The 27,932-nt window shown below is 44.2% G+C and overlaps 1 protein-coding gene across 1 annotated transcript; it reads right to left on the bottom strand.

Moving 5' to 3' along the window:
* Nucleotides 1-82: 82 nt before the first annotated feature.
* On the bottom strand, nucleotides 83-8,165 carry MEOX1 (mesenchyme homeobox 1). Its single transcript, XM_062018994.1, has 3 exons — nucleotides 7,712-8,165; nucleotides 1,234-1,406; nucleotides 83-304 (listed from the first exon to the last, which is right to left on the bottom strand). Exons 1-3 carry the CDS (start codon nucleotides 8,163-8,165, stop codon nucleotides 182-184), a joined length of 750 nt encoding a protein of 249 aa, XP_061874978.1. The 3' UTR covers nucleotides 83-181.
* Nucleotides 8,166-27,932: the final 19,767 nt, after the last annotated feature.

Here is a 27,932-nt window from a genome sequence, read left to right as displayed (position 1 = left end):
TTGAGCTTTTTATCCCCATATTCTTTAACTCTGTAACCTAGAGCATCATACACCTTTTAAAGACTCAAAGCTACAGGTTTCACAAGCAGAATCATCTCATGGTGCAGCTGACCCAGAGCAGTGTTGCATCCACTTTCTCGTTGATTCTTTTCTCCATGCTCCTCTCCCATTGCTGCAAGAACTAGTCAGAGCTGGGGGAGGCAGCAGAGTCCACATCTTCTGTGTCATGTTCATGTGGGGATACTGGTTGCCCTCCTTTAACACGTTTCCACTTCATCCTTCTGTTTTGAAACCATACTTTGACCTGGGTGATGAAAAGGAAATGGTTACTTACTGCCTCAATCTGAGCTGTATCATCAGACCTATGCATCCTATCAACAGAGGGGTGTTCTGGGGAATTCTAGGAGAAAAAGTGGAAGGAACACCACAAGTTTAAGTAATCCATCTCTCTAACAAAGGCAGAAACCACTCTTTCTAAATTATGGACCTGCTTCTGCAGAGGGGTTGGAGTAGATGATCTCCAAAGGTTCCTTCCAACCCCTACCATTCCATGATTCTATTCTAGGTAGACGTTTCTCTGGGACCTGCAAACTTGTAGTACAAGTGTTTTGTCTAGAACCTGCCTTTATGTCAACCAAGCATGTCAATCCAATGGGCAAAATGCATCTAATACCTTTTAACATCTAGTCCATCCAATCTAATGCTTCAGGAATTGTCATTGGCTTCATTTAATTGAACAATTCCTTTATTGTTCCCCGAGTTTTGAGAGGGAAACCTTGTTTGAGATCACAATGAGGGTACAGAAATCTCTCTCTCTCCACAAAACTCTGCTTTTTTTCCCTTTCCTTTTGACCTTAAACTGCTCCCTGAGCCAGGAAGAAAGCATATATCAAACATATCATTCTAAAATCCCCTAGTAAGTGCAGTCTAAGGCGATATCCGTATTCCATCTGGAAGCCTTGACATATCAGTACGTACTGAGTGATGGTAAACAGCAGCTCAGCAGATAGCACTTACTCACAGAGGTGGCTTTAGTTTTGAGAAACATCATTCCATTTACTAACTACTTGGCAACAAGTGTGGCTTAAAAGAATGTGGTGGCTTTGTATGAAGATACCTCTGTGCCACTGCAAAAGTAAACCCTCGAGTAACATAGCTGGGTGTTTTTTAGCTTTAGGGAGAAGTTGTTGGGGGAGGAAAAAGAAGCTGGGGAAGCAGGGATTCAGGAAGTACTTGTCTCTCGGTGAGATCCAGGTTCACAGCAATCTCATATCTCCTGAGCCTTGTCAAGTAGTTATGGTGAGCAAATTCAGCTTCCAGCTCCCGCAGCTGCTCCTTTGTGAACGCTGTCCTTTCCTTCCGGGACTTGCTGCTTGGTTCTGCTTTGTTGCTGGAGCTCTGGTTCTCTAAGAGGCAAGCACAGGTTGTGTATTTGGCAGCTACGTTTGGGCTGAGTGAACATGTGGATCATAGAATCACAGAATGGTGGGGTTAGAAGGGATCTGCAGAGCTCATCCAGTCCAACCCCCCTGCAGAAGCAGCTCCCACCTAGATCAGGTCACACAGGAACATGTCCAACTGGGTCTTGAAGCCCTCCAAGAAGGAGCCTCCACACCCTCCCTTGGCAGCCTGGGCCAGGGCTCCCTCACCTCAGCACTGAGATAATTTTTTCTTATGTTTAAATGGAACTGTTTGTGTTCCAGTTTCATCCCATCACCCCTTGTCCTGTTGCTAGGTACCATCAAAAAAAGTTCTGCCCCACCTTCCTGACACCCACCATTGAGGTACTTACAAATACTAATAAGATCCCCCCTCAATCTCCTGTTTTCTAGACCAAACAGCCCCAGAAGCCCCAGATTGCAGAGGTCTGTTATAAGCCATAAATCAGAGTGCTCAGTGGAAGTTCAAACTTGTGTTATACTCTGCTTGAGAGTGTTGTCAGTCTTGGGTTCAGGAGACAAAGGTGGGGTAGCTCATGGGTCATGTTGTCAAAACTATAGGAGCATAGGCCAAGGTCTGCAAGGTGAGAAATGAGGAGCTGTGGAAAGAAAGCTCATGCCTTGCTATCAATGGCATTGAAAATTTCCTTCCCCACATCTTGACTTGCATTTCTTATCGCTCTTCCTTGGTCTGCCGAGCACCTGGCAGCAGAGCCAAGGCATTTAGGTGAAGTCACTTAGTGAGCATCCCCCAAGCCAGCATATTATAGAATCATAGAATGGTAGGGGTTGGAAGGGACTTTTAGAGATCATCCAGTCCAACCTCCCTGCAGAAGCAGGTCAAACTAGATCAAGTCACATAAGAATATGGACAAGCAATGCCAGAGAACCAGCATCCTTTGAACTGGCACCATAACTCCAGGCTATAAACTGCTTCTAATCCTTGCTAAATACAAACTACAAGGAGATCTGATGTCTGTGTGCATCACTGGCTCTGAAAAATTTCCTTTGCTCTTTGTGCCTTTGGCTGCAATGTGGTCAAGAGTCATATTTCAAGCCATAGTCCAAGGGGTGTTGCACCAATTAAGCTAAAATTCAAACACAAACTGGCTTGGGTTGTGACTGGGGCAACCTTTTTTTTAACCCCTGTCTTTTCCCTTCCCATCTTATCTTCTTTGTTCCCTCTGTTGGTTAGATTCCCTGAATTGATTTTTATGTTGAGGATTAATTACTTATTTACATGTAACCACTGTGCAATGAAAGTTCCTTGTGTCCTTGCATAATATTCCTACATAGAAATGATCTACCAAAATGATAGCAATAAGCATGACACACAGCATTATCTCCTAGATATCCCTTTGGTTATAAAGCTGGGAAAATCTGAGGAGTGGATAATAGGCTTCAGAATTGATCTGATCTTAGCTCTGTCCATCAGAAGGAGAGAAATCAAACACAGCTCCTATGAGTGAGAATGTGCACAGGGACCAGTGTATTAGATGCTGCAGTTTTACATTCCAAGGGCATTAGTCTTGTTTGCATCACCATTGTTCTTGCTACTCACACTTCAAAAATCCTCAAAGTCACAGAGAAGATGAAAATAAAAGCCCAGAAGTTTCTCTCCATGCTTTGGCCCATAGTTAGACAATCCCCTTCATTCTCTTCTCTTACTGAACAAGCACACCACTACATGTTTCCCAAGGGCTAACAAGTGTGGATTTTAAGGGAAGTGGTTAGGAATTGGGATTTTAAGTGTGAATTCCCTGCAGGGAGCTTTGGCACCAGCTTCTGGGAACCTTGTTCTCAAGGGCTTCCCCCCCTGCTCCCTCAGCAAATGTGTGGAGGGGTGAAGCAGCTCTACAATGCCAATAACACATCCCAGGAACCAAAGCCACCTCTCTCAAATTAATCTGAGACAGAAGTAGCTCATGCAACCTGAATATGTACTTGAGCTCACCACTTAACCCCATGCCAAGGACATTCTACCTAAGGGGCAGTTTTGCTGGTCTTCATCTCAAAACAAACCCCCTAACCCAAATCATTTCAAGCAGCAAAATATTTCTGGGAACACAGCAGGATGTGTAGCTTGGATCCTGTCATCCAGGCTAAGTGCCACGTGGTGTTGTAAAGAGACATCTGGTTATTCATAGCTGAAGGTTTTGTGATCTTCCAAAAGTGAAATTTTGGGCTCAGCTGCCTTGGGAGTTTTGACAATAGAACGTGAAAAGTAGCAAATGTTGTGTGAAAGAACAAATCTGCTTGGAAAAAATGTTCCTTCTCTACTGCCATTAAAGTAAATAAACAAATCAGCTGCTCAGGAGTCTCAGGATCATTTTTAACTCTGCTGTGATCGGCTACTTTTCCCCAGGGCTGCAGCAAAATATGTGTGGAAACCCAAAATGGTGCAAGTTCCCAAGCCCAAATCTGTGTCAGATACCAACACATAGATGTGTCTATGAAGAGGAAACACATTTCCTGAAAACAATGGGCCAAGTTCAGCATCTGGAGCTGGTGACCAGAAGTTGGCTTTGTTTATGCTTACAGGCTGTGTGACCTAACCAGAATCAGGTCTCATGGGGTAATACTGTACCTCACTGGATTGGGACAAGGACAAGGGGTGATGGGATGAAGCTGGAACACAAACAGTTCCATTTAAATGTAAGGCAGAGACTCTTTTACTGTGAGGTGAAGGAGCCCTGGCCCAGGCTGCCCAGGGAGGGTGTGGAGGCTCCTTCCTTGGAGCTCTTCAAGCCCCACCTGGACACGTTCCTGTGTGACCTGATCTAGGTGGGAGCTGCTTCTGCAGGGGTTTGGGCTGGATGAGCTCTACAAGTCCCTTCCTACCCCCACCATTCTGTGACTCTATAAACTGGTCTGCTAACACTCTCCACTAACCAATGCTTTGAAGGAAGGCATAAGGATCCTGCACAGTGCAGAGACAGGGTTTTGGCACTACAGAGGATACTTGTGTTGCTGAAAGAGCAGCTTAGGCACAGAAGTATGGGCTCATTAATGCCTGTATGTGGAGGATCCTACTTGCTTCTTAGATGTTTGTGCTGATCCACAGCCCAGATCAATGCCCCATGGTGTTTGTTACCTCTGCAAACTGCCTGCAAGTTGTCCCTCACTAGAAGAAAGTCAAATGAGAACACAAAGCATCTGCACAATGTGACTTGTTTTTCCCCCCATGCTAAAGACTTTGAAGGCATATCTATATTCCAAGTGGTTAAATCAAGTGAGACACTGACAGATTTTGCTGTTGAGGAACATAAAATTCTGAAAGCTATCAGGAACATTGGCCAAGGAAGGTGACCTCAGAATTAGTAGATTCATTTGGCAGCTGATGAGAAAGTACCCAGTAGTTACTCTACACTACAATTGCACTACAATGTGCACCTCATGGAATAATGCTCCACAGAGAGTGCACACAGAGTGCTTTGACACACAGTGTTCTGTTCCTAGAGCACTATACACCCACCAGGGACTTGCCTATACTTTGCTTTTTAGTCCTTCTTGGGTTATCTGCTGCTATCTACTCTTACCTCTTGCTTTTTGTGCCACTATGCCTGTAAATGGGAACTGTGAGCTTAGAAAATCCCCTTTAACAGTTAGTGGCAAGACTGAGAAAGGTCAGCAGCAGGAATCCAGATCAGCTCTACACTTTAATACAAAGCTTTCCAGAATTCCTCAGTCAAGGACATTGTATGTGCAATGCTGTTCAGGGCCAAACCATTACACCTTATTATCACCTTCTCCTTTCTATTGCAACCTCACTATCATTCTATATGGGTCCCATTCACATAAAATAAAGCTGTCTGAATCCTATGATGTGTTATGTAACTACTGTCAGAGATCTGGGGGGCTTCAAGGGTGTAAAAGTGTGATTTAGGGTAGCTCAGGAACTTTATTGACATTTTATGTGCAAATGTTAATGGTTGTAGCTTGTGGATGGACAGCAGAGGCAGCTGTGAAAGCTAACACCAGGTTCAACTTCTCTCTTCAGGTCATTTGGGGAGCTTGTGAAGTCAAGACTGAACATGGCATCTAAATCACTCAAGTGTGGAGAAAGGAGGAGAAGGGTGTGAGCATGTTTTGTCCACAGGTGCTTGTAGCAGATGCCACTGTGGTTATTGCCATAACAAAACCATCCTTTAAATGCTCTTTTCATACAGCTGTGCTTCAAAGAAATCAGCTTTTCCAGACTGAGCACCTTTTAAAAGACTCTTTTTTGGTCTTCCCAAGAACCAAAGGGGTTTGCATTCACGGGTACAGATCATGATAATTGTCTTCTCCTTCCTTGGAGGGCTTCAAGCCCCACCTGGACACGTTCCTGTGTGACCTGATCTAGGTGGGAGCTGCTTCTGCAGGGGGTTTGGGCTGGATGAGCTCTAAAGGTCCCTTCCAAACCCCACCATGCTGTGGTTCTATGATTCTAATTCTGTATCTACATTGCAGTTCAGGTAAAACTGTGGTGGATAAAGCACTAACTAAAAGCAAAGGATTGACTTTGTTTTGTCTTCAAGTGATTTCAACGTGTTTTTCTTTACTGGCCCAATCTCTGAAGAGAAGGGTAGTTAGATTTTTTCTAAAGGAGTCAGGGAAAATTCTCAAGAGGAGAGAAAAGACTTATGTTCCACATAGAATAAACAGTCAGTATGTGGCATGTCCAGCTGCATTTCAGGAACTGCTGTAAAAGTGAAGGAAATCACAGTAAAATTACTCACAGACTTGGCCTTGATTTGTTTTATTTTGTCTGGGGCTAGAAGGAAGGAAAAGCTTGCAGGGAAGATATCCAATCATTCTATGTGCTGTCAGGTATCAAAGTGAAGTGAAGTGAAATGCAGTGGAATCCCTTTTGGGATGTTTTCATTATTCTGCATTTTCTAGGGTAACAACTTTTACAGGCACCAACTAGAAGGGAGCAAACACCATAACTTTCAGTGATGTCATTGCTTACAGCTCTGCTGTAAGGGAAAGTGGATGGTACAGCAGCAAGTATGAAAGGAAAATGTCAAGGGGTGCTGGTAACAGAGAAGAGGAGGAATATTTGTCTTCTCTTTCAACCAGCGAAATGAGCTTTGGAATCAGTCTCTTTAAGGATATCCCTCTAATCCCAGTATACTGAAATCTGCTGTTCACTTCTGAATAGCAAATGCTTCATAAAGCGTTTTTCACTTCTCTGTATCTCATGGTTTAGGGAGGGAAACTTTTGCCCCAAACAAGATTTTTTTTCAATAGAAAACAAACATAAATTGTACAAAGCTGAGTTTCCAAAGGAAAAAAACAAGTAACTGAGGGGAGCAAAGTAGATTCTGAGCACAAAAAGGGGATTGGAGTATTATTTTATGTGTTCCTTGACAGCCCATTCAGACTGTAAAAGAGCAGAGATTGGGGCTAATGATGTGACAGAGAGGGCAGGAATACAGGCTTGCTGTTTACATTGCAAAATGGAGATATTAGAGGTGGCTTCTCTGTAGCCCACCCATAAAACCTAAAAACAAATACATGAACCTTTTTGTCACTCTGTTCAGGGACATTAGAAAGCATTCTCCACTTCATAGCTATAGTGGCAAAAGCACACTGTAGCTTGGAGATGAACACTAGAGCGAATGAGTGCACGTGAGCAGCTTCACTTTCAACAGCTTCCTTAGGAAGAAAACAATGTAATGCCTCTTTCACACATCTGCATTTGAGATGGTAGCAAACCACAGGTTCCATAGCTATGAAATCATTGGTTATTGCACTGCAGGAAGAATGTGTTTTGCTCACCAGGATGACATAATGAAAACTATCCACTTGTTCTGCTCTGTTGGATGTTGAGTTTATATCTAAAGGGAGAGTTTGCATCTTGTACTTTTTACCATCAACTGAGATGTCCAAATCCTAGTGTAACACTTCCCAGTTGCACAGGCAGCTCAAGATGCAGGATCTTGGCTCTTTGACTGCTGATCTCTTACGTTTGGACAAATACAGGTCTGCAACATATAACTCCACAGCCCAAGCCTTTCAGCTCAGTGTCTACATGCCATGTGATTCCTGTTTAGCTACAGCAAACTGTGCATTGTGATGTAAAAATGCATGGTTCAGTAAAGAAAGCCCGCAGGAGTGAAATGCAAACACCAGGTCATCAAAGAAGAAGCTGCTTTAGTTTCAGTGTTGTTTCCCCACTCAAGAATCAGCAAGTGCTTTCCTCATCAGCTTTATTTCTTAGTTGCTGTTATTTCAGCTGCTCTCTCACTCTATAGCCCCCACAACCCTGATTTCATATCACCTACCTGAGTTTTCCTTTTTCCTTTTGGATGACTTTTTCTCTGTCTCGTGGGTAGTGTTTACTGGTACTTCATCATCTTCATTCATACCCTCTGCTGAGCTCACTAGATTTGGGCTGCTGCCTTCTGACTCCCCAGAGCCCAAAGCCAGTCCTGGATTTAGTCTTCTTCTGGCCTCAGTTGCTGCAAAATGCCAGTCAGAGTGTTGGAAATAAGGGTGTTGCTCCACAAATGCCCGTTCTTCACGTGGGAAGCTATGGGGAGCAGTCACCAGGCAGGAGGTTGAGAAATCGGAGTAAGTGACGAAATCTGCCTTCTGATGGAAGGAGAAGGGTGCTGGTGGGTAGTGGCTCAGCCCTGTAGCTGTGCTGACTTCCCCATGGGTGCTCCTCAGGCATCCCCAGAGTGAGGTGGGAGGTTGGGGACCACGCATGCAGCTGCTGCTGCTGGTGGGATCCATTGGCTTCCAGTCCTGTCCACACTCCAGCGTTCGTCACCGGTTACAAGCTCAGGCTTTGAAATCAGAAGAGGAGCAGAGGGGGAAATCTCACCAATTTTACAAGGCAGATTTCCTCTCTAAACAACAGTTTGTCTGTGGGTTTGATGCTGTTGCAGTTTTGTTAGTTTGGGAACTCTTCTCAACGTCTTCATTGTCCCAACCGGAAAACAATCACCAGATCTATTCCCTGAATTGCTTCCCAAGGCCTGACTCTCGCTTCCTTGTGAAGGGCTGGACATGAGGGAAACACTTTTTAAATACTGTGCTGGGGAAAGAGTGACAAGTTTGTGAAGTGAAATGTGAGAGAGGGGAGGGGTTAAGGTGCATACAACTCAGTCCCTCCAACCAAAGCAAAGCAGGCAACTATTAATCATCCGAAACCTTATATGCACATCTAATGGGATTTGCAGATGGAGCCTTTTAAAGAAACAATGTCTGTATTTTTTTTTAAGAGGGAAAGAGCAGCACACACACACACAGAGGAAAAAAAAAAAAGGCTTTAATGTTTCCCTGTAACATTATGAAGTTATTTTTATTGCACTGTTAACAAAACTCCCCAAGCTTTCAATCTGGAAAAAGCCCTAACACAGACAAACACCGAATCTCAAGAACTGAAGTGGGAAATGAAAGTCAGAAAGGACTTCCCCTGATTATATATACATCATTTAAGGCCCAATCCTAAGCTTAAAAAAGTAATAAAGCTGGCTTGTGAACACATGCAAGGTTTTGGGTGGCTTTTGTTTGGATGGTTTGTTAGCTTTGTATCTGCTGAGAGCTGGAGTTTGCTGCCAGTGGCTGTTCATTCTTTCTCTGTTCTACTTTCCAGGGAATTTTCAATATGCCACTCCTTCCTGCAAGGAAATCTCCTGCTTTTACACCACTGGCAGACATGGTTTTCATCTTTTGTTGAAAGTTTTATAGTTTTTCCCTAACAGAAAGCAGATTCTTAGACCCTAGAGCCATCACAGTTGAAAAGACGTTAACAGGGAATCTGTTCCCAATCCGCTTTCCACAGAAGCGTGGCAGCTGGGAATGCCTCAAACTCTGCTCTGCTACGCTTGCTGTAACATCTCTCGAGGTTGTTTTTATTGACAATATATGTGTGTGTGTTCCCATGTTTCCATAACCTGCTTGCAACCATTTCCAACGCTTCCCTCAGGCCTCGCCATGTGTTGTGGGAGCCCTTTTCCCACCTCCCACTGTTTGTGCTGAGGTTTGTGCTCTCTCCTGGGCACAGGGTTTCAGCAGATAGACAGTCAGCCTTCATTCTTTCACAAGGGTTTAAGTGATACTTTCATCTGGCTTCTATATGATTCAGAATTGTAACATTTCAAGGGGAAAGAAAGGGAAAGATGTGCTTCTCCTGATGTATCTGTTGGTGTTCAGATCTTGATCTGTTCCAGGAAATTAAGTGGGTCTAGGTCAGATCTTTCTGAACGAGAACATCAGGCTCTGTTTTGTGACATGAATCGTGACTTTTGGGCAAAAATACTAAATATCTGATGCCTAATTCATTCTACAGGAAGAACTCTCCTAAAGATTTAAATCTGCTGCTGTGTTGTGTTAGAGAATTAACATTTAACCCTGTTTCCTACTCACTGACAGGAGGAAAAACCCTTGGTCTGCTCTTATTCTGAAAGGCCAGGCTTTATTGACTTCATGAATGCTGCAAACGTTCCAGGCACTGGCAGAATCAGGGCCCAGAACTTTTTGCCAATGCAAAATGTTCCATTTACATTCCGTTTGTGTGTCCACATCACACCCACTCACTTCAGCCACACAGGTTATTAAGGGGCTGCATGAATTCAAGACTAACTCTGTTGTTTCCCAGTCCTACTTTCAGTCTGCACAATGACCTGGTTGATTGTGCAAACATTTATGCCCTTGCACATATACTTGTGGGGACAGAAGGGAAGGACTGTCTGTTAGTATTCTCTTCATCCAGGAGCAGCTTTAGGCTCCCAGTCAGGAATCTCCACAAGGTCCAAGCAGAGGTCTGTCTGCAGGGAATGGCTCAATTCCTGCACACCACTTTGCATTCCAAGTTAAACTGCTTGGACCTTGTTTTCCCAATGGAGCTCTCACTGTTATTCCTCCTAACATCAGATGTGGGAAAAGGGGATGGCATAGCCTTCCCAAATGTGAGAAGCCTCAGGTCTTGCATTGCTCCAGCACCTTCTGCATCTGGTGCTGTCATTCAGCTGCTCCACGGGGGCCTGTTTGACCTCTGCATCTTCCTGACACTTCATTCCTGAAAGAAGAAAGAACAACAACCCTCCCCACTTGCTAAATCCCATTTGTTGGTTATGGCAGCCACCTTTAACCTCCATAAAGTCAACATCTCTTCAGTCAAGCACTGTGTTGGGCAGCAAAGAAACCTGCACGGGTGGAGATTAGATTTTGTAATGAATGCCTCCCCAACAAGCTGAAGGGCAGAAAGTGGGGGCTTCTTTTTGAGCTTTCTATCTGTTCACACCATGCCTCCCCCAGGAAAACATTTCTCAGCCATCTCACTGACTGAGACGCCTCTGAGCTCTGGCTCAATCCTCTGGCTCAGCCTGAGATCTTGTACAGTCATTTGCATAACTTCATGAAGGAGAAAAGTTGTGCTCTTTCTTCACCTCTGTTTTTTTTTCTTAATGGCAAGACACTTCTCATTCTCAGTAAAGACAGACTTGAACCATCTTATTCCACTTTAGTACAGACCTCTTCCAAATCACCTTCATGCTTGTGCTGGTTCTGCTTTTGCTGCACCTGACTCAGTACAATTGTGTCTGATATTTTTGCACCTGAAATCCAAAATGATGACTTAGGTTACAGATTTTACTCTGATTGTGAGGCAAAGGCACATTAAGCTTTGCTTCAAGCTTAGAGGGGGTGGACTAGGTGATCTCTCAAAGTCCCTTCTAACCCCTAACATTCTATGATTCATTAAAAAATAGTGCTCTCTAAACTTTGTTCTTTTAATAAATCCTGAACAATGCCATGCTGTGACCTGGCACTTGTGCAACTGGAGTAACTGGGGAAGTTTTCCTCCATGTAGGTGCTGGATCAAGGCTGGGGAATTCCTTATACAGGGAAGAAGCCTGTTATTGCTTCATTACCCATCTTCACGCTGATAAAACAAAGCTGCCAATGGTCAATACTAAATTCAAGAAGCTGCTGCTTAATTGCAGAAGTGAAAGATGGAAAAAGTTCCAGTTCCAACCCATCTGCCACAGGCAGGGACATCTTTCATGAGGCCATGTTGTCCAACCTGCCCTCAAATGCTCCCAGGGATGGGGCAGTTACCATTTCTCTGGGCAACCTGTGCCAATGCCATTTTCTACCGTATTGGCCAGACCTGAGTAACTGACACAGTTTCAGCCTTCCACTTTCCCTTTCAATTCTTCCCTTTTTCCAAGTGTCTGAACTCAGTTTTCACTTCTTCTGACTCTCGTTCTTCTGAGGAACAACCTGTTGGCCCTGTGAAGATGAAAAGCAACTATCCAAGCAAGTTTTCAAATGTTGTGGTATCTACATTAAGCCATCTTAAACACCACACAGGTGTCTTTTAGACTTTCAATCTTTCCTCTTAATCAATCACCTCTTGTTTCTGGTGCTTTGACTTCCCTCCAAGTTGCAGCACTAGGAATGAATGTCCACTAGCACCAAGCTGAGACTGTTGGGTAGGTTCTCTCAGCTAAAGAAGGTAGGATGATTTATGAAGGAGACTTCAGCACTGCAGGAGTACAAATCTCAGTTTCCAAGGGAATATATTGCTCCCCTGTACCTAGGACCCACCCTTGCAAATGCTCCCAAATGTTGCATATCTGTTGAATAGCAGCATTTCCCTAAAGAATGAATATGATGTTAGACTAAAAGCTATTGCAGCAAGACACTCAGAAACAGAGATGGCAAAGAATTATACAGCTGCCTGGAACTGCTGTGTCAGCAAAGACCCAAAGATGAGTGCACTGATACTGATACAAGATTACACTCCTTGGCATGGTACATGCTCCTGGAGACAGTTCAATATTCCATTAGGAAGTCATCTTCTGCCACAAGAAAGTCACTTCAAGATGAGGGAAAAAACGTGGTTGACTGTTTGCTGAGCTGCTCCTCTCAGATACAGGATTGGTGATTTGGCAATTCCATGTTTGCTCTGCTTCTGTGAGCCTGTGCAATGAAAATAACGTGTTGGCATCGAGACACAAGCAGGGAAGAGGGAAGATGGCAAGTGTAATTAAAAGATTGGAGCTAGCACTGGGTTTGCTTCATCTTTGGGCATCTTTGACGTGTATCAGTATTGCAAGAATGGATCATAATGCACAACATCTCTGAAACCTATTTTCAGGGGCATTTTGCAGACAGGTTTCACAGATATTTACCTTATTCTTGCCTGGAAGAAACAGAGATCTTTCCAGAGGCTGAAGAAATGAAGTCATAGTCAGAGACTGTAGTTCATTTTCACAGCTGAGTAAAGGCCAAGCCAGTATAACCCGAGGCAGAACTAAGTTGCATCTCCTACATCTGCTTGGTTAAGCTTTCACCTGGTGAAGCCATCAAACCATTTGTGTTGGAAAAGACCTTTAAGATCATCAACTCCAAAGTCAGGAGGATAATAGCGACTCCCATGGGCTAGGATTCAGGATTTAGCAACAATGCTTTTCTGTCTGGAGAGCTGAAGGCACTGAAACTGAATCTTAAGTCTCTTTTAACTGCACATGCACTTGTGAAGACAGTTCAGCCTCTCCAGCATTATTGTCTTTTCCACTGTAGTGAACATGAGCTCTCTAGAAAGGATCTCTTCAGAAAGACTTGGGGGTTTTTTTGCAAGAATGGTTTTAGCATACACTGCAGAAAGGTCTCAGCTGTAGTGAGTTTCATCAGCTACATCTCATGGTAGGAAGCAGAGCTGCAGCAGGGATTTGCAGCACCTCATTGAGTCAGGGATGGAGTAAGTCTCCCTAAGGGTCTGCTCACACATTTCAGGTCATTCCCGTTTTGAAGGTTATTTTATATACAAGGAGCTCAAAGAACTCAGTAGGACTGTATACCTTAAAGCTCATTTTCACTTCTGGAAACAATTGCCCAGTGAAACTTAGAGAGGGGTTAAATAAGGCATAGACACATCAAGCAATTCACTGAGGGAGGCTTTACTTCTTAACAACAAGATTTGAAAGTGACCTATAACTATAGTTGAATTATAGGAAGCAGGACTCCTGAGTTCTCTATCTGTTCCTCACTTTGTACCCCTAAATAGGTACTGTGGTGTATAAGGATATATCCACACTGCATGTGAAGCTCTGGGTGACACTACAGACAGCAGCAGAGTTTAATGTCTGATACAGATAGATCTGTGTGAGTAATAATCCAAGCAGCTGGTTTTGCAGGACACTGCACGTGCTTCAAACTTGATGTCACGTTTTGTTGTGACTCTTTACAGGTATTGGGGATAAGGATTTCTCTATTCTCATGCTAAATAGTGCATAAACCTAGTGGGATGAATAAACTATGGTCTATATGGATAGGAAAAATGCCTGGTAGGTGAGCTAGTAAATATATGGATAGTGAAGGGTGAAGCAGGAGAGAGAGAGAGGAGAATTAGGCACTGCTTTACCGAATCTGAACATGACCCAGCGTAGAGGTGAGGACTGGAGAGGAGTGTGTGAAGGACAGAGAGAGCAAGCAGCTGTGAGAAGGAAAGAAGGAGGCTAAAACAGCAGAGCAAGGAAGGAAATGCCAAGCCCAGAGATGGGCTCTTTGGGTCTATAAGTCATTTTAATAGTTTTCTCAGCCATTCCAAAGGAATAAAAGAACAGGAAAAAGCACAAAGCTTAGACTAATAGAGGCAGTGTACCTAGAAAGGGAAAAATGGTCTCCTAGCTCTGAAAGTTAAAGAGCCATGTGGTTAAAGAGCTATGTCAAAAGACATTAGATATTGGACAAATTGTCAGGAAACATTAACTTGCATTTTGCTGACAAATTAGTGCATTTTAAAAGGCCTGGATTTGCAGGAAATCAGGAGTAGGTTCTTGACAATTTAGGGGAGGAAATGCAGAGGGGGGAAAGTCTGCATTCCTTCTTAAAACAACAAGAAGATGTTTTGCAACACTGATGATGTGGCTGTATGATACGTTTTTCTCTCTTCTCCTAAATTTCTAAGAACAAAGCTGGGAGTCTTGGGCAGGGTCTGGTTGGAGGCCTGTGTCCAGTGCAGTCCCTCAGGGGTCGGTGCTGGGACTGGTGCTGGTCAATCTATTCATGAATGACTTTGCTGAGGGAGCAGAGGCACTGGCAGCAAGTTTGCTGATGATACTGAACTGGGGGCAGTGGCTGACACCCCAGAGGCTGTGCTGCCATTCAGCCAGCCCTGCACAGGCTGCAGGCTTGGGCAGAGAGACATCCAATGACATTCAGCAAGGGCAAGTGCAGAGTCTGGCATCTGGGAAAGAACAAGCCCATGTAGCAGCACAGGCTGGGGAATGAAGTGTTAGAGAGCAGGGCAGGGGAAAGGGAGCTGGGGGTGCTGTGGGCAGCAGCATGAGCAGGAGCCAGCAACGTGGCCTCGTGGCCAAGAAGGCCAATGGCAGCCTGGGCTGGATGAGAAGGGCTGTGGGCAGGAGGTGCAGAGAGCTTCTGCTCCCCCTCTGCTCTGCCCTCCTGAGCCTGCAGCTGGAAGATTGTGGCCAGTGCTGGGCCCCTCAGTTGCAGAAGGACAGGGAGCTGCTGGAGAGAGTTGAGTGCAGGGCCACAGAGATGCTGAAGGGAGTGGAGCATCTGCCTTGTGCTGAAAGGCTGAGGGAGCTGGGGCTCTGCAGCTGGGAGAAGAGGAGCCTGAGGGGTGAGCTCATTCATGTTCCAAATGCATCGAGGGTGGGTGTGAGGAGGCTGGAGCCAGGCTGTGCTCAGGGATGGCCAATGACAGGACAAGGGGCAATGGGAATAAGCTGCAACAGAAGAGATTCCAAAGCAACACAAGGCAGAATTTGTTCCCTGTTGAGGTGAGGGAGCACTGGCAGGGGCTGCCCAGATGGGCTGTGGAGGCTCCTTGTCTGGAGCCATCCCAACCCCAGCTGGATGAGTCCCTGTGTGCCCTGCTCTAGGTGGTGCTGCTCTGGCAGGGGGTTGCACTGGGTGAGTTTTCAAAGTCCCTTCCAACCCTTAAGATTCTGTGAGTCTTCAAGCAGAAATGACACATCATGTCATAGAAATAACACTGGGGAGAAGGTGCCAACCAACGAGCTTCTGAGTCTCAAGTTGTATAATGATTCTCTTAGGTTATATGAGTAATTAATGCTTTTAGTCCTGAAGGGTTTTACCAAAAGTAAGGTACACTGTGTAAAAAATCACAATACCATTGTCTGGTTTTGACCATGTTTTCATTGTAAAATGCTTTCTATGCTTCAGCTGCAAAATTCCAAGTAGCTTAAGCCAGGCTTCTGGCTCATTTCTTGAGTTTTGAGGCAATTTGTTTGGCACATACCACTCTTCTTTTGCACTCAAAGGTAATTTTAAGGGAATGCCCATGGAATTAATACTTTCTTAGCTCAGCACAGTATCTGAGATGGTTGATGATGGGTTAAAAGCGGTGGATGGACGATGGGTTCAAATCTGAGATGGGTTAAAATCTGGATGAGGGGTTAAATCTCAGATGGATGATGGTTTAAGACTATGAAATCATATAAAAGAAATGGCTTTGTAAGCAAATTGGGAACATTCATTTCTTGAGCCTATTAATCTCCTAGTAGCTGCATTTTTGAGAGATACAGGCAACCTAACAACCAAGAACACAGAGTCAAGGTGATCACTTGCTTCTGATACATTAATTAATCTTACCACAGAATCAGATGCAACTCTATTCAATGTACAGGCCTGCTGTGCCAGGTTAGAACTGCTGCCACGTCATCTGGCTGACTCAATGATCTCTAAAGGTCCCTTCCAACCCCCACCACTCCATGATTCTACGATTGACAGAGTCTCAATAAAACTAGATGGATATAAATTGCCCAGAACACACACTTTCCTGTTTCTTCGTATCCACAGCAGCTGAAGCACAAACTGAAGGATTGTATTTGCTCCTTATTTACTCTTTGATGTCGTGAGTTATTTGCAAACCAAAGCTGACATTCTCCTGGTAACATTCTTGTAACCTTCACACTTCCAAATAGACTGAAGTGGCTTTCTGATTGTTTGATTTGCCCTTTCCTTTTCTCTAGAAGCATTTGTGGGCGTCAGGAGGTTGGGACATCCCTTTTTTCTATAGTAGCTAGTAACAGGACAAGGGGTGATGGGATGAAGCTGGAACACCAACAGTTCCATTTAAACACAAGGCCAAACTGTTTGAGTGTTGGGGTGAGGGAGCCCTGGCCCAGGCTGCCCAGGGAGGGTGTGGAGGCTCCTTCCTTGGAGCTCCTCAAGCCCCACTTGGACACGTTCCTGTGCTCCCTGATCTAGGTGGGAGCTGCTTCTGCAGGGGGGTTGGACTGGATGAGCTCTAAAGGTCCCTTCCAACCCCCACCATTCTGTGATTCTATGATTTGTACATTCTCACATCTGTCAACCTCTCTCCTTAGTTTTCTTACAGATTAAAGAAGTGAATGCTCACTCCTTGGGTGTTTTACACCATTTGTGTCTCCTCATCCCCTACTGCTTTGTTTCACTTCATCTATCCTTTCTTTTCTTTCAGTCTTCAAGTTCTATCCTCCTTCTGCTGCTTGAATTTTTCACTTCCTTCAGGTTTTCCCCTCAATTTCTGAAGGCATCTCTGTGGCTGTAGCAGTCTGATTCTCTATAAGATCAGAGTGTGCTGGTAACAGCCTTCATTAGTTGGCAAGAGCTGTACAACCAAACCACTGAGCAGAACTACTACTGCCTTTTTTTCCCTTCCTCAGCCTCAGCTGATACTTTTGCTGAGCCTCAGTGTCTGCCTTGCTCTGCAGATGGGGATCTGGCATCACTACCACAAGGATTTCTAATTTAATGCTAATGTTTCTCTTAGCACTAAGTCAATATTTCCGGTATTAATTAAATTTGATGGCTTCACAGTAGTGAAAAAATACTGCTTCAGGTACAGGAAACATCAAGATATGTTCAGAGACACTTACACCATAATTTATCTTAGGACAGAGAGCAGCAGAAGCAAAAAAAGCACAACAAAGAGGTGGCCCACTTCAAGTTGGTAGAAATATTGAAAGGAAAATAACCCACCACTGTCTGGAATCAGAGTCACAGGATGGTGGGGTTGGAAGGGACCTTTAGAGCTCATCCAGTCCAACCCCCCTGCAGGAGCAGCTCCCACCTCGATCATTTTGCAGAAGCAGCTCCCGCCTAGATCATTTTGCTTTCTCTCTACTATTAAGAAATGGATATGAATGAAAAGAAATATATATCCATGCCTTGAGGTTTAGTGATTACAGGAGGCAACGTGTGCTCAGTTGTTTCAGCACATGTGTGCTACAGGAGCAAAGATCTCTGCTTGCAAGTCTAGACATCAGCTTCTGTATTCTTTGCTTGTCTCTCCTCTTTCAGGGTTTTTTTTTTCTTGTTCTGGATTTAAGGCCCAGTGCCATGGAAAGATGAGGAATATCCTTTCCTTGAAAGGTCATAAAAGCAAGCAGTGTCTCAGCTACAACATTAATCCTCGAGACAGGAAAGACTGTTTGCCAAAAACCTTTGATAAATCAACTTTGTTCAACATAATGAGACCTGTCTTTACATTGTGCATGCTGTTGTGGCTGTTTCATGAAGAGCTGAATGTCCTGAACAAGATCCAAGGCACCAGAAGCTTTCTATTAAATCAAGAATATATAGATGTGTATATATATTTGGATCAGCAAAGGAACAGTTAAAAGAGGTTGAGGGGCAGATATTTGGAGAAATATAAAATTAGCTCAGCTTTTGGCCGATTGCAGGACTCATCTGTTGTTTTCATCAGACCACATGAAAGATCCAGGAACCATGGCATTCCCAGGGGGAGAGAGAGGAACAGAACACTCAACCTTTGCAAACCCTCTTTATTTTGTGGTGATTTTAACAAACCTACACTTACACTTTCACGCATTTTGAGGAGGGACAGAGTGCAGGGTACTCAATTTAGAGGCTCATCTGACAAGTGATGAGCTTTTGAGTTCCTTCAGTGCTCAGACTTCTGCACTGCTTCTCTTGAGACCATCTTTTGCTGCTGCTTTCATCATTGTGCTGTGAGATTTCTTTCCCTGGAGCTAGCTGAACTAAATGCAATTAAACCAAAGTTATTTAAAGGTATTAAAGACGTCCTCTGCCATCCTACATAGGAGGGAAAGTTCAGTTAGTTACCCTTTGTCGTTCTACTAAGTAATTCTGCAGACATCATCGAACACATTACAGCTGTTGTGTTGTTTCACACCGACCAGGACCTATTGCTGCTCAATTTAAACTCTTCTCGCTAGAATTTCTCCTCCAAAGGATTTCATTGTTAGTGGGGGAGCATCTCTCTCTACTGGTAGCCTTTGTAAATGCAGTGTAACTGTGGCTTCCATCTATTTCACTGCACACCACTTCCACTGTTTTGGGAGATGTTGTAAATGATGTAGCCCATGAAAAGCAAATTCAGATTGATCAGGGCTCCAGCAGATGCAATGAGCCCAAAGCCCCTGATGAGTGCAGATCCTGAGTGGGAGCAGAGCTTTGGTGCTGGTCTTCCTCGTTATTTTTCTTCTGTAGTCAAAGCCTTGAACTATATTTTCCTTGTTTATCACCTGATAATTTATCCTCCAAGAGGTTAAAGGAGGAGCCAGGTAACTACAGACTGGTCAGCCTCACCTCCATCCCTGGAAAGGTGATGGAATGACTTATCCTGGGTGCTGTCTCCAGGCATTTAAAGGACAAGATGATCATTAGGAACGGTCAGTATGGTTTTACCAAAGGGGAATCATGTTTGACCAACCTGACAGGCTTTTCTGAAGATGTAACCAGGTGCATGGATGGTGGTAGTGCACTGGATATGGTTTATCTGCATTTCAGTAAAGCATTTCACACCCTCTGCTACAGCATCCTCACAGCAAAACTGAGAGTCTGTGGGCTCAAGGATCAGGGAGTGAGGTGGGTTGTGAACTGGTTGAAGGGAAGAAGGCAGAGAGTTGGGATCAATGGGGCAGGGTCTGGTTGGAGGCCTGTGTCCAGTGCAGTCCCTCAGGGGTCGGTGCTGGGACTGGTGCTGGTCAATCTATTCATGAATGACCTTGCTGAGGGAACAGAGGCACTGGCAGCAAGTTTGCTGATGATACTGAACTGGAGGCAGTGGCTGACACCCCAGAGGCTGTGCTGCCATCCAACCAGCCCTGCACAGGCTGTAGGCTTGGGCAGAGAGACATCCAATGACATTCAGCAAGGGCAAGTGCACAGTCTGGCATCTGGGAAAGAACAAGCCCATGTAGCAGCACAGGCTGGGGAATGAAGTGTTAGAGAGCAGGGCAGGGGAAAGGGAGCTGGGGGTGCTGGTGGGCAGCAGCATGAGCAGGAGCCAGCAACGTGGCCTCGTGGCCAAGAAGGCCAATGGCAGCCTGGGCTGGATGAGAAGGGCTGTGGGCAGGAGGTGCAGAGAGGTTCTGCTCCCCCTCTGCTCTGCCCTGCTGAGCCTGCAGCTGGAAGATTGTGGCCAGTGCTGGGCCCCTCAGTTGCAGAAGGACAGGGAGCTGCTGGAGAGAGTTGAGTGCAGGGCCACAGAGATGCTGAAGGGAGTGGAGCATCTGCCTTGTGCTGAAAGGCTGAGGGAGCTGGGGCTCTGCAGCTGGGAGAAGAGGAGCCTGAGGGGTGAGCTCATTCATGTTCCAAATGCATCAAGGGTGGGTGTGAGGAGGCTGGAGCCAGGCTGTGCTCAGGGATGGCCAATGACAGGACAAGGGGCAATGGGGACAAGCTGCAACAGAAGAGGCTCCAAAGCAACACAAGGCAGAATTTGTTCCCTACTGAGGTGAGGGAGCACTGGCAGGGGCTGCCCAGATGGGCTGTGGAGGCTCCTTGTCTGGAGCCATCCCAACCCCAGCTGGATGAGTCCCTGTGTGCCCTGCTCTAGGTGGTGCTGCTCTGGTAGGGGGGCTGCACTGGATGAGTTTTCAAAGTCCCTTCCAGCCCTTCAGATTCGTTGATTCTGTGAAATTCAGAGGAAGTTAGTTTCCTTTTTTCTCTTGTTTTGAATAAATTAAGAGGCTGGTTTGCTTTTCATGTTTTTAGAGTGTCAGGTGGGAAATAAGGAGATATTGTGATACCCTTCTACAGTGTATTGTCTTATGTGACAAAAACATGCTTTGAAAGAAAGTAAAGACTGAGAAAAAGGTATTTCTGATGATTTATTATACATCATCTGCTTTCAAGTAGCATTTGCAAATCACCATCTCATCAATGCAAGTGGAACCAAAATGCCATGGTTACTAATACACCTGGAGACTGGGTGTAATCTAAAGCCTCCCACTGCTCAATAACTAATCAAGAGAGTGTAAAACTACAAAGTGTTCTGGAAACCCTGGTCTTAGCTATCCTCTAGGTCAAAGCATGTGTATGCCTTTAGCACACGGTGGGTGCTTGCTCAGTAGCCTGAGAAAACGGAGCCATTCTGATCTTTGACTCATTTTCCTTTCTTTTAATGAATCATCACTTTATCAGAACAATTAAAGTTACAAAAATCAGGCAATCATTTCTAAATCAGGCAGGTGAATTTGCCAAACAAGAGTTTCTATTACTAACTGGGAGCTTACCAACTGGAAACAATAAAAGGGATGGAGCAGGGTGGACAAGACCTGGGTATATAAGCTAATTCTTAGATGATTGTGGGCTGTTCCAGAATATGGTTATGAATTGCAGAGGTTATACCTCTAAATACTGTGACTCAAGTGATTTGAGGAAAACTTTGAGAGTTTAGGCCTTATTTTCTGTATTAAATTGCACAGAACTGTCCTAAACTCTTCTTTTAAAAACCAAATGAAGCGGTTAAAAGATAAGAATGCTTTAAACCTGGCATCAAAAGCTATTCATGCTGCATACAGGGAGGGTAACTGAGTGCAGCACGCTCATGTTCTACGTTCCACCATCACACATGTATGTATGCAGTCAGTTTTTATCTTCCATTCTCATTCCTCCCTGCCTTTGTGCTGACAAACACGATTTGCCTTGGAAAAGAATTTACGAAGCTGAATTTAATGCGTTGCCTTTGCAGAAAAGAGCATTTATGAAGAGCATTTTGCTTCCTACAGATACTTCCACCTCACGCCACGAGGTGGAGATATCGACCTGTAATTCTTGGCAAAATGAGCCTTATTTCTGTCAAGTTGGCCCTAAGGTTTAAAAAAAAAGCACTTTTTAATGTTTTAAAGGCTTAAAAAGAAGCTGCCTTCCCCCTCCCCTCCTGTTACTTAATAAATAATTAGAATAGAGTTAAAGGATCACAATATCACAGAATCTTAAGGGCTGGGAAGGACTTTTAAAGCTCATCCAGTGCAACCCCCCTGCCAGAGCAGCACCACCTAGAGTAGGGCACACAGGAACTCATCCAGGTGGAGCTTGCAGGTGTTTTATTGAGAAGCTCCATTATTCTTTTGCTTTGCACTTTTAAACTCATCACTGAATTGTTGTAGCCCACTTTAGGCTAGATGTCAGCATTTTGCTGGGTTTACACTGACTGTTCCATAGACCTACTGGCAAGATTTGCTTGCTGCTGCTGTTGAGAGCCAAGGAACCTGCTTCCAAGCTGAGAGGGAAGGAAGAACTCCTTTGCATGAAAGATGTCCACATCTAAGCATATCAAACAGTTGTTACATTCCCAGCTGGATCCAATTCCTTTAGGAAAGGCCAATCCTTATGTGTCCAGTTAGCAAGAGCAAACAAATCCAGGCACCCTACACTACAGCTAATGGCAAAGGATGAGGGAAACCATGGCTTCAGATAGGACAAGATAGAGCTGCTCGGGGAGATGCTGGAGTCATCATCCCTAGAGGTATTTAAAAGACACATGGATGAGGTGCTGAGGGATATTGTTTACTTTAGTGAAGGGCTTGGCAGTGTGAGGTTTGGATGCTTTTGCACTCGAAGATCTTAAAGGCCTTTTCCAACCATAACTATTCTGTTTCTATGACTATTATTCTGAATTACTCAAAAGAGAAGTGTGAAGACTTGTTTTTGCAACAGGAAAACTTGTCCAAGCTCAGGAGCTGGTGTACTTTTGGACTTCATGAGTCCTGTGTGGTCATTAAGTCCAGGGATAAGGCTCTCCACAGATTTTCTGAACTCATGCTCCTTTTTCCCTTGTTACAACCTTTCCCTCGTGGCTCTATCCTAAATTGGTTTCATTTTATGTTTATGGCTTAACACACACTCCAGGCCCCTTCAGCAAATTATAAGTGTGTTTGCCAGATTGTTGTCTGGGAGTAAGAGAAGAAGCTATTTTTTTCTTGTCATTGGCCTGTTGCTATTGTGGGAGAAATGGGCCTGAGGAACAAAATCCTTTGCTAGAAGGTGACCGCGACTGTCACTCCTGTGGTTCATTGCTCGAAGACAGAGAGGCACCACGGTTCCTGCTGTGACTCAGGATGTGACAGTTATGGTTTATGGAGACAAAAAAAAAGTGATTTTTATCATGTTTTCTTCACTACTACATGTCTTGCTCTTTTTACTTCTGTGTATCACCAAAAAAATAGAGCATGAAATGTTTCTAGTGGATGCCCCAAAACAATGTAAATGTGAAGATGAGGGAAATCGAGGTGAAATTTGTTAACACACACACACACACATTTTCCACTCATGCAGGGTCTGACATGCTGAAGAAGCAGAATTGCATAGATAAGGATGCTACAGAATAGTTTAGGATGGAAAAATCTGTGTTACAGAGTCACAGAATGGTGGAGGTGGGAAGGGCCCTCCAGAGCTCATCCAGCCCAACTGCCTGCTAAAGAACGTTGCCCTCAATCAGGGGGCACAGAAATGTGTCCAAGCAGGTTTGGAAAGCTCCAGAGAAGGAGATTCAACACCTTCCCTGGGCAGCCTGCGCCAGAGCTCCCTCATCTCAACACCAAAGTAAGTGGAACTGTTTGTGTTCCAGCTTATGTTCGTTACCCCTTGTCCTATCACTTGAGACAACAGAAAAAAGTGCCACCCCATCCCCTTGACATCCACCTTTGAAGTACTTTTACGTGTTAATGAGGTACCTCCCTCGGCTTTCTCTTCTCTAGGCTTAACAGTCCCAGGTCCTGCAGCCTTTCCTCATAAGAAAGATGCTCCAGTCCCCTGATCATCTCGATGTGACATTAGAGCCAGGCTACTAAGCATTTGCAGAAGATAGGCCAGAACAAGTAATAACCAAGGGAGAATGTGTTGTGATCAGGCACTAAGGGAATTCAATTTGACAGAGGGAAGAATCCACCTCAGGCTGAACAAATATTTATTTCCAGATAAAGTTTCCAGAATTGGAAGCTTTAGCCCTCATCTGGGAAGGTGAAACCAACCACATCCAGGGGTTTAAAGTTTCACCACTGCCCTTGGCTACTACTTCAAACGTTCCTCCTCTGACAAGGCAGGTGATAGAGTCCATGTGTGGAACTGTGTTGTGACCATCCAACCCCTCTTGTACAGGTCAATCAACAGCCATTGTGCAGTGCTCACTGCCAGCTCAAGCTCAACACCTACACATCAATCCCATCAGTTAGCCAGTGTTCGCATGTCACAAGAAAGCAAAGGCTCTTGGCATCTGTGGCAGAATTCTTAGTAGCAGGAGTGTTTATAAACTAGAAATCAAGCCTGAGGTGCTGAGGCACGTGAACGCACAGAATCCTGTTTCTCCATTAAAGAGAGAGAAGCAGCAATGTGATCACCTAAGGAAGTGAATGTGGGACTTGAGAAACACCCTTCTGTAAGACAAAACGATTAAACAAGCAATAAAAGGAAAAGCTTTTAAAAGCTCAGAGTAGAACTGTGTTGATTTTCATTCTTACAGCATTTGCCCCAGATAAGCTGAGTGCTGCTAAAAGGCTCCAAGTTTAATATCTTATATAGATGTGTCAGTATCAGAAGCTGTAAAGCTTTTGGGAGACTTTGATCAGTCCTAACACTGCAAAACATCAAAATGAGACATTATGGACAGTCGCTTCCTGATGGCAGTGAGTTCTCTAAGCAAACGAGAAGAAAATGCAGTTAATGTGTTCCAAAGGATAAAATGAGCTTTTCTGTAGGGGACTGGGCTGCTTCATCAGTTCCTTTACAGTTGTTTCATCAGAGAAAAACGAGTAAATACAAGTTTGGGTAATGAAAAGGTGATGCAAGAAATCAATGGGCAGCTATCTCTTATAGCATCGGGAACAGTTTGATAGAGGCCTAAATGAGAATAAACTCCCTGTAAGGTGTGTGAGCTTTCTGGGATGACAATGTTTGTTTCCCTGGAACTGTTCTGTGCCTTCATAGGCAAACAGAGGAATGTGGTGAAGGCCACAAACATCTTTGTGCAGTCTCCCCTATTAGCTGCAGCCAGAAGGGCTCTCTGTACCCAGATCCATCTTTGAGGAAACCTTTCCAGGCTGTTTTTTCTTTACTTATATGAAAATTTACTGGTAGTTATGATGCAAAGTTCCCACTGCACTGACTCCTTCCTCACCCTTGGCCCCTCCACAGGGCTGTTAACTCCAGAGCTGGGATTCCCAGTCCACAGGCCTCATTCTAATCGCCAAGGCAGTTTGCTGGAATGGCCTCTGTGGTTGCCATGACAGTGACTAGCAGGATCATAATACAAAGGTGAGGAGCCTGTAAGTTGAAGGGAGGCCTCATGTAGGGTTTGATTGATAGAAACAACAACAACAAAAAAGAGTGGTTTTTAGCTTGGTAAGAAAGAGTGTGAGAAGCTCCTCCACTTGCCCCTCGCTGGGTTCCCAGGCCCTAAGCCCTCTTGCAAATAAGGAGGCCTTTGCACAGGAGCTATGAGAACAGAAGCTTGTCTCAAAAACCCAAGGGATTCTTCCATTTCTCTCTCAAGGTCTCTAAATTGCACAAAGAAGTGAAAAATGGGGCAAAAAGGAGCTAGTGATGTTATATTGACCAAAGTGTGTATGATGCTGTGACAACTGCAACTGGGAGTTAAACACCCTGGCACTTGATTTTCCTCCTGCATTTGCCATGTATTAGGATATCCTTAGAAGTCAGATAACGCTTCCTTTTGTAAAGAGTAACATGTTCATATATTAATGATTCCAGGCTCTACTAAGGACTAACGTTTTGGATGGGATTTGGAGGGGATGTTTGTCTTTTGGCCAGTCAGTGTTGCAGTTAATGTTACTCTTCTTCATTAAAATGAGCTACAAGACTTCAGGTTGATGCCCAAAAGTGCTCTTTATCCTAATTCCCACAGTTGTTTCTTACCCATATGGCTTTTAGGAGACTCGTAAAGGCATTGCTTCAATACCTGCTCTAATGAACAGACTTTCTGTTCCCTCTTGGTGGTTTAGAGACAGCAATAGAACAGTAAGGAAAAATCTTTCACTGAGTTTTCATGACTATAGTGGTCTAATTCTCAAATCAGCTGAGCACATGTAATGTAATGTTCCCATTACCAACTAGTGGAGTTCCTAGAGAGACAAAAAAGGGAGGGGGAGAATGTCAGAAGTAATACTTTCATTAATGTTTTCTTTATGTCTGCAGTGTTGTTTCAGGCCTGCATGAATATCTCAGATATTTAGGTCAATAAACTGTAGGGAAGAAGAGTGGAAAACATACTTGTGTTGTGCCTGTGATTAAATCCATATTGGATAGGCAGCTGGAGTTGGCTGTGTGTCATGACAGCTCCTCTTTTTACTCATCATCAATCAGAAATCATGGGGTTTAGCCATGAATGACCCAAATAGTACAATATAACATTTTTAACTTGGGAAGAGTGTGGTTTCATTAGAAAAGGTGAAAGAACAGCGACCTGAAAGTCAAAAGTCATGTGACAGCTGAGTTACCATATAGGTACAGGCAATTCATGTAGAGCCAAATATCCTATAGCTGGAATTAGACTTCCAAAAGGGCTTCACATGCACTTACAGGTTGCTTTATCAAACTCTCTGTTTTGCCAGGAGCCTGTGCCACTAGAAGCTAATAGCAAGAGAAGACTTGGAGGAGTTGGGTGTCTGCTGATGTTGAGCTCTGTGCTAGACAGCCTAATGCAAGTAGGAAGTGGCCAAAATTAAACACAAACTGACATGCAATTCACATTTTCAATTGGTTCCCATTTGAAAATAATGTAGGCTAGATCCAATTAGCAATTACCACTTCTTTATAATGAACAAGTAGCATTCTAATTAGGCTGATTTGAGCCTCAGCTACTCCCTCGGACTGGATTGGTAATTAAGGTACTACTTGTACTAGTAATTATGGTTTACCATGAAATTACTCTCCCTTCTCCACTCTTCCCCCCCACTCCAAACCATCGAATTAGCCATGAGTGGAATTATATTTATCACAGCACCCTGTGACAGTAGAGACTTTGCAAATAAATACAAACAATTAGAAAAACCACCCAGAGTGCTGTGCCAGCACAGTAATTAGGGCTTGAAGACAGGAATTTCTGCTGAAGCCAACTTGGCTGGGTTGTCATGCAAGTGTCTTCAGCAAGCATCAATGAAGGTGTGCATCTTTCCAGGTCCTCTTGCAGAAGCAGGCCCAGCAGGAAGAATGCATAGGATAGAGTGTTCTCCCAATATAAGCCTGTGAGAAGAAGCAGACTTTGTGAATTCCCCATTTCCAAGACATTAGTGACCCCAGGGGACAACAGGCAGATGCCCAACAGTCAGCCACAAGACAAAGGCAGTGGTTTTCAGGAGACAAACGTGTTAATGAAAGGATAGCAAGCATAAACTAAACCTGAATTGGATTCCTTGCCCAGAGAGATAAAAAACACACTTCTTCTCCTAATATTAAAATTCCAGTCCCTATAGTCACAACCTCTTGTTTCAGTGACGGTTCCCAAGTGTCATGCTGTTGTACCTGCTTCTCAATAAATCAGCTTCTGACATCTTCTGTCCTCTTTCCTCTTAGAGTTGCATAAATCCCATTGTCTCTGGTCTAATAGCCACAGAGCTTTTAACTTTCATGGGTGGAATAACTATCCCAATTGAATATCCTTTGGGCATGTACTACTTTGGGGAGCTCCTCTGGTGCAGTTATTTCTGGTACAGTTGATTTTGTATATCATCAGTAGAGCATCATGGACTAAATATTGTCATGTTTGCATTTGAATGGTCACTTCCCAGGTTTCATTTTTGAGCTTTGCCTCTCCCAGTGCTGAACATTTCAGTTTTCAACTCATTTAGCCATCCAAACATGCATAAACATATTGAATTTCCTTCAGAAGACTAAGAATTGGTCCTAGCTTAGGACCCAAGTGTTAAATTGCTTTAAAGCAAGCAAAAATAAACCTCTTTTGGTATATAAATTCTCACATCCTGGTCATTTTTAGATCAGTGTTTGTACAACTAAGAATTACCTTTCTCCAAAGACCATCTTCACACCAAGGAAGTCAGTCCTAGGCCCTCAGATACCTGGGAGGTTGGGGGGGGTTCATAAATTCTGATAGATAATGGTATCTTTTCCAGTCGCCTAGGTTTCCAACACAGTTAATACTGCACAGGGTCTTTCCCTTCCAGATTTCACTCAAATTCTCTGACATTAGTTCTACTTAAGCACTCAGCACATCCAAGAACTTCAGTTTGCAAGGCAGGTAATTCTGATGTGTGATATTATGGATGATGGCAC

The sequence above is a fragment of the Colius striatus genome, chromosome Z, assembly GCF_028858725.1.
Source record: "Colius striatus isolate bColStr4 chromosome Z, bColStr4.1.hap1, whole genome shotgun sequence".
Classification (NCBI taxonomy): Eukaryota; Metazoa; Chordata; class Aves; order Coliiformes; family Coliidae; genus Colius; species Colius striatus.
The sequence above is the reverse complement of the archived record's forward strand: the minus strand, read 5'-3'. Positions and strand labels throughout refer to the sequence as shown.

Bases quoted from the DNA above. Each gene is read 5' to 3' on its own strand.
- MEOX1 (XM_062018994.1), bottom strand. From the start codon at position 8,165: ATGGATCCCACCAGCAGCAGCAGCTGCATGCGTGGTCCCCAACCTCCC. The intron at 1,407-7,711 runs GTAGGTGATATG...CTTGCCTCTTAG, and splicing joins AAGGAAAAAGGAAAACTCAG to AGAACCAGAGCTCCAGCAAC. The intron at 305-1,233 runs GTACTTCCTGAA...TTCATCACCCAG, and splicing joins TGGATCTCACCGAGAGACAA to GTCAAAGTATGGTTTCAAAA.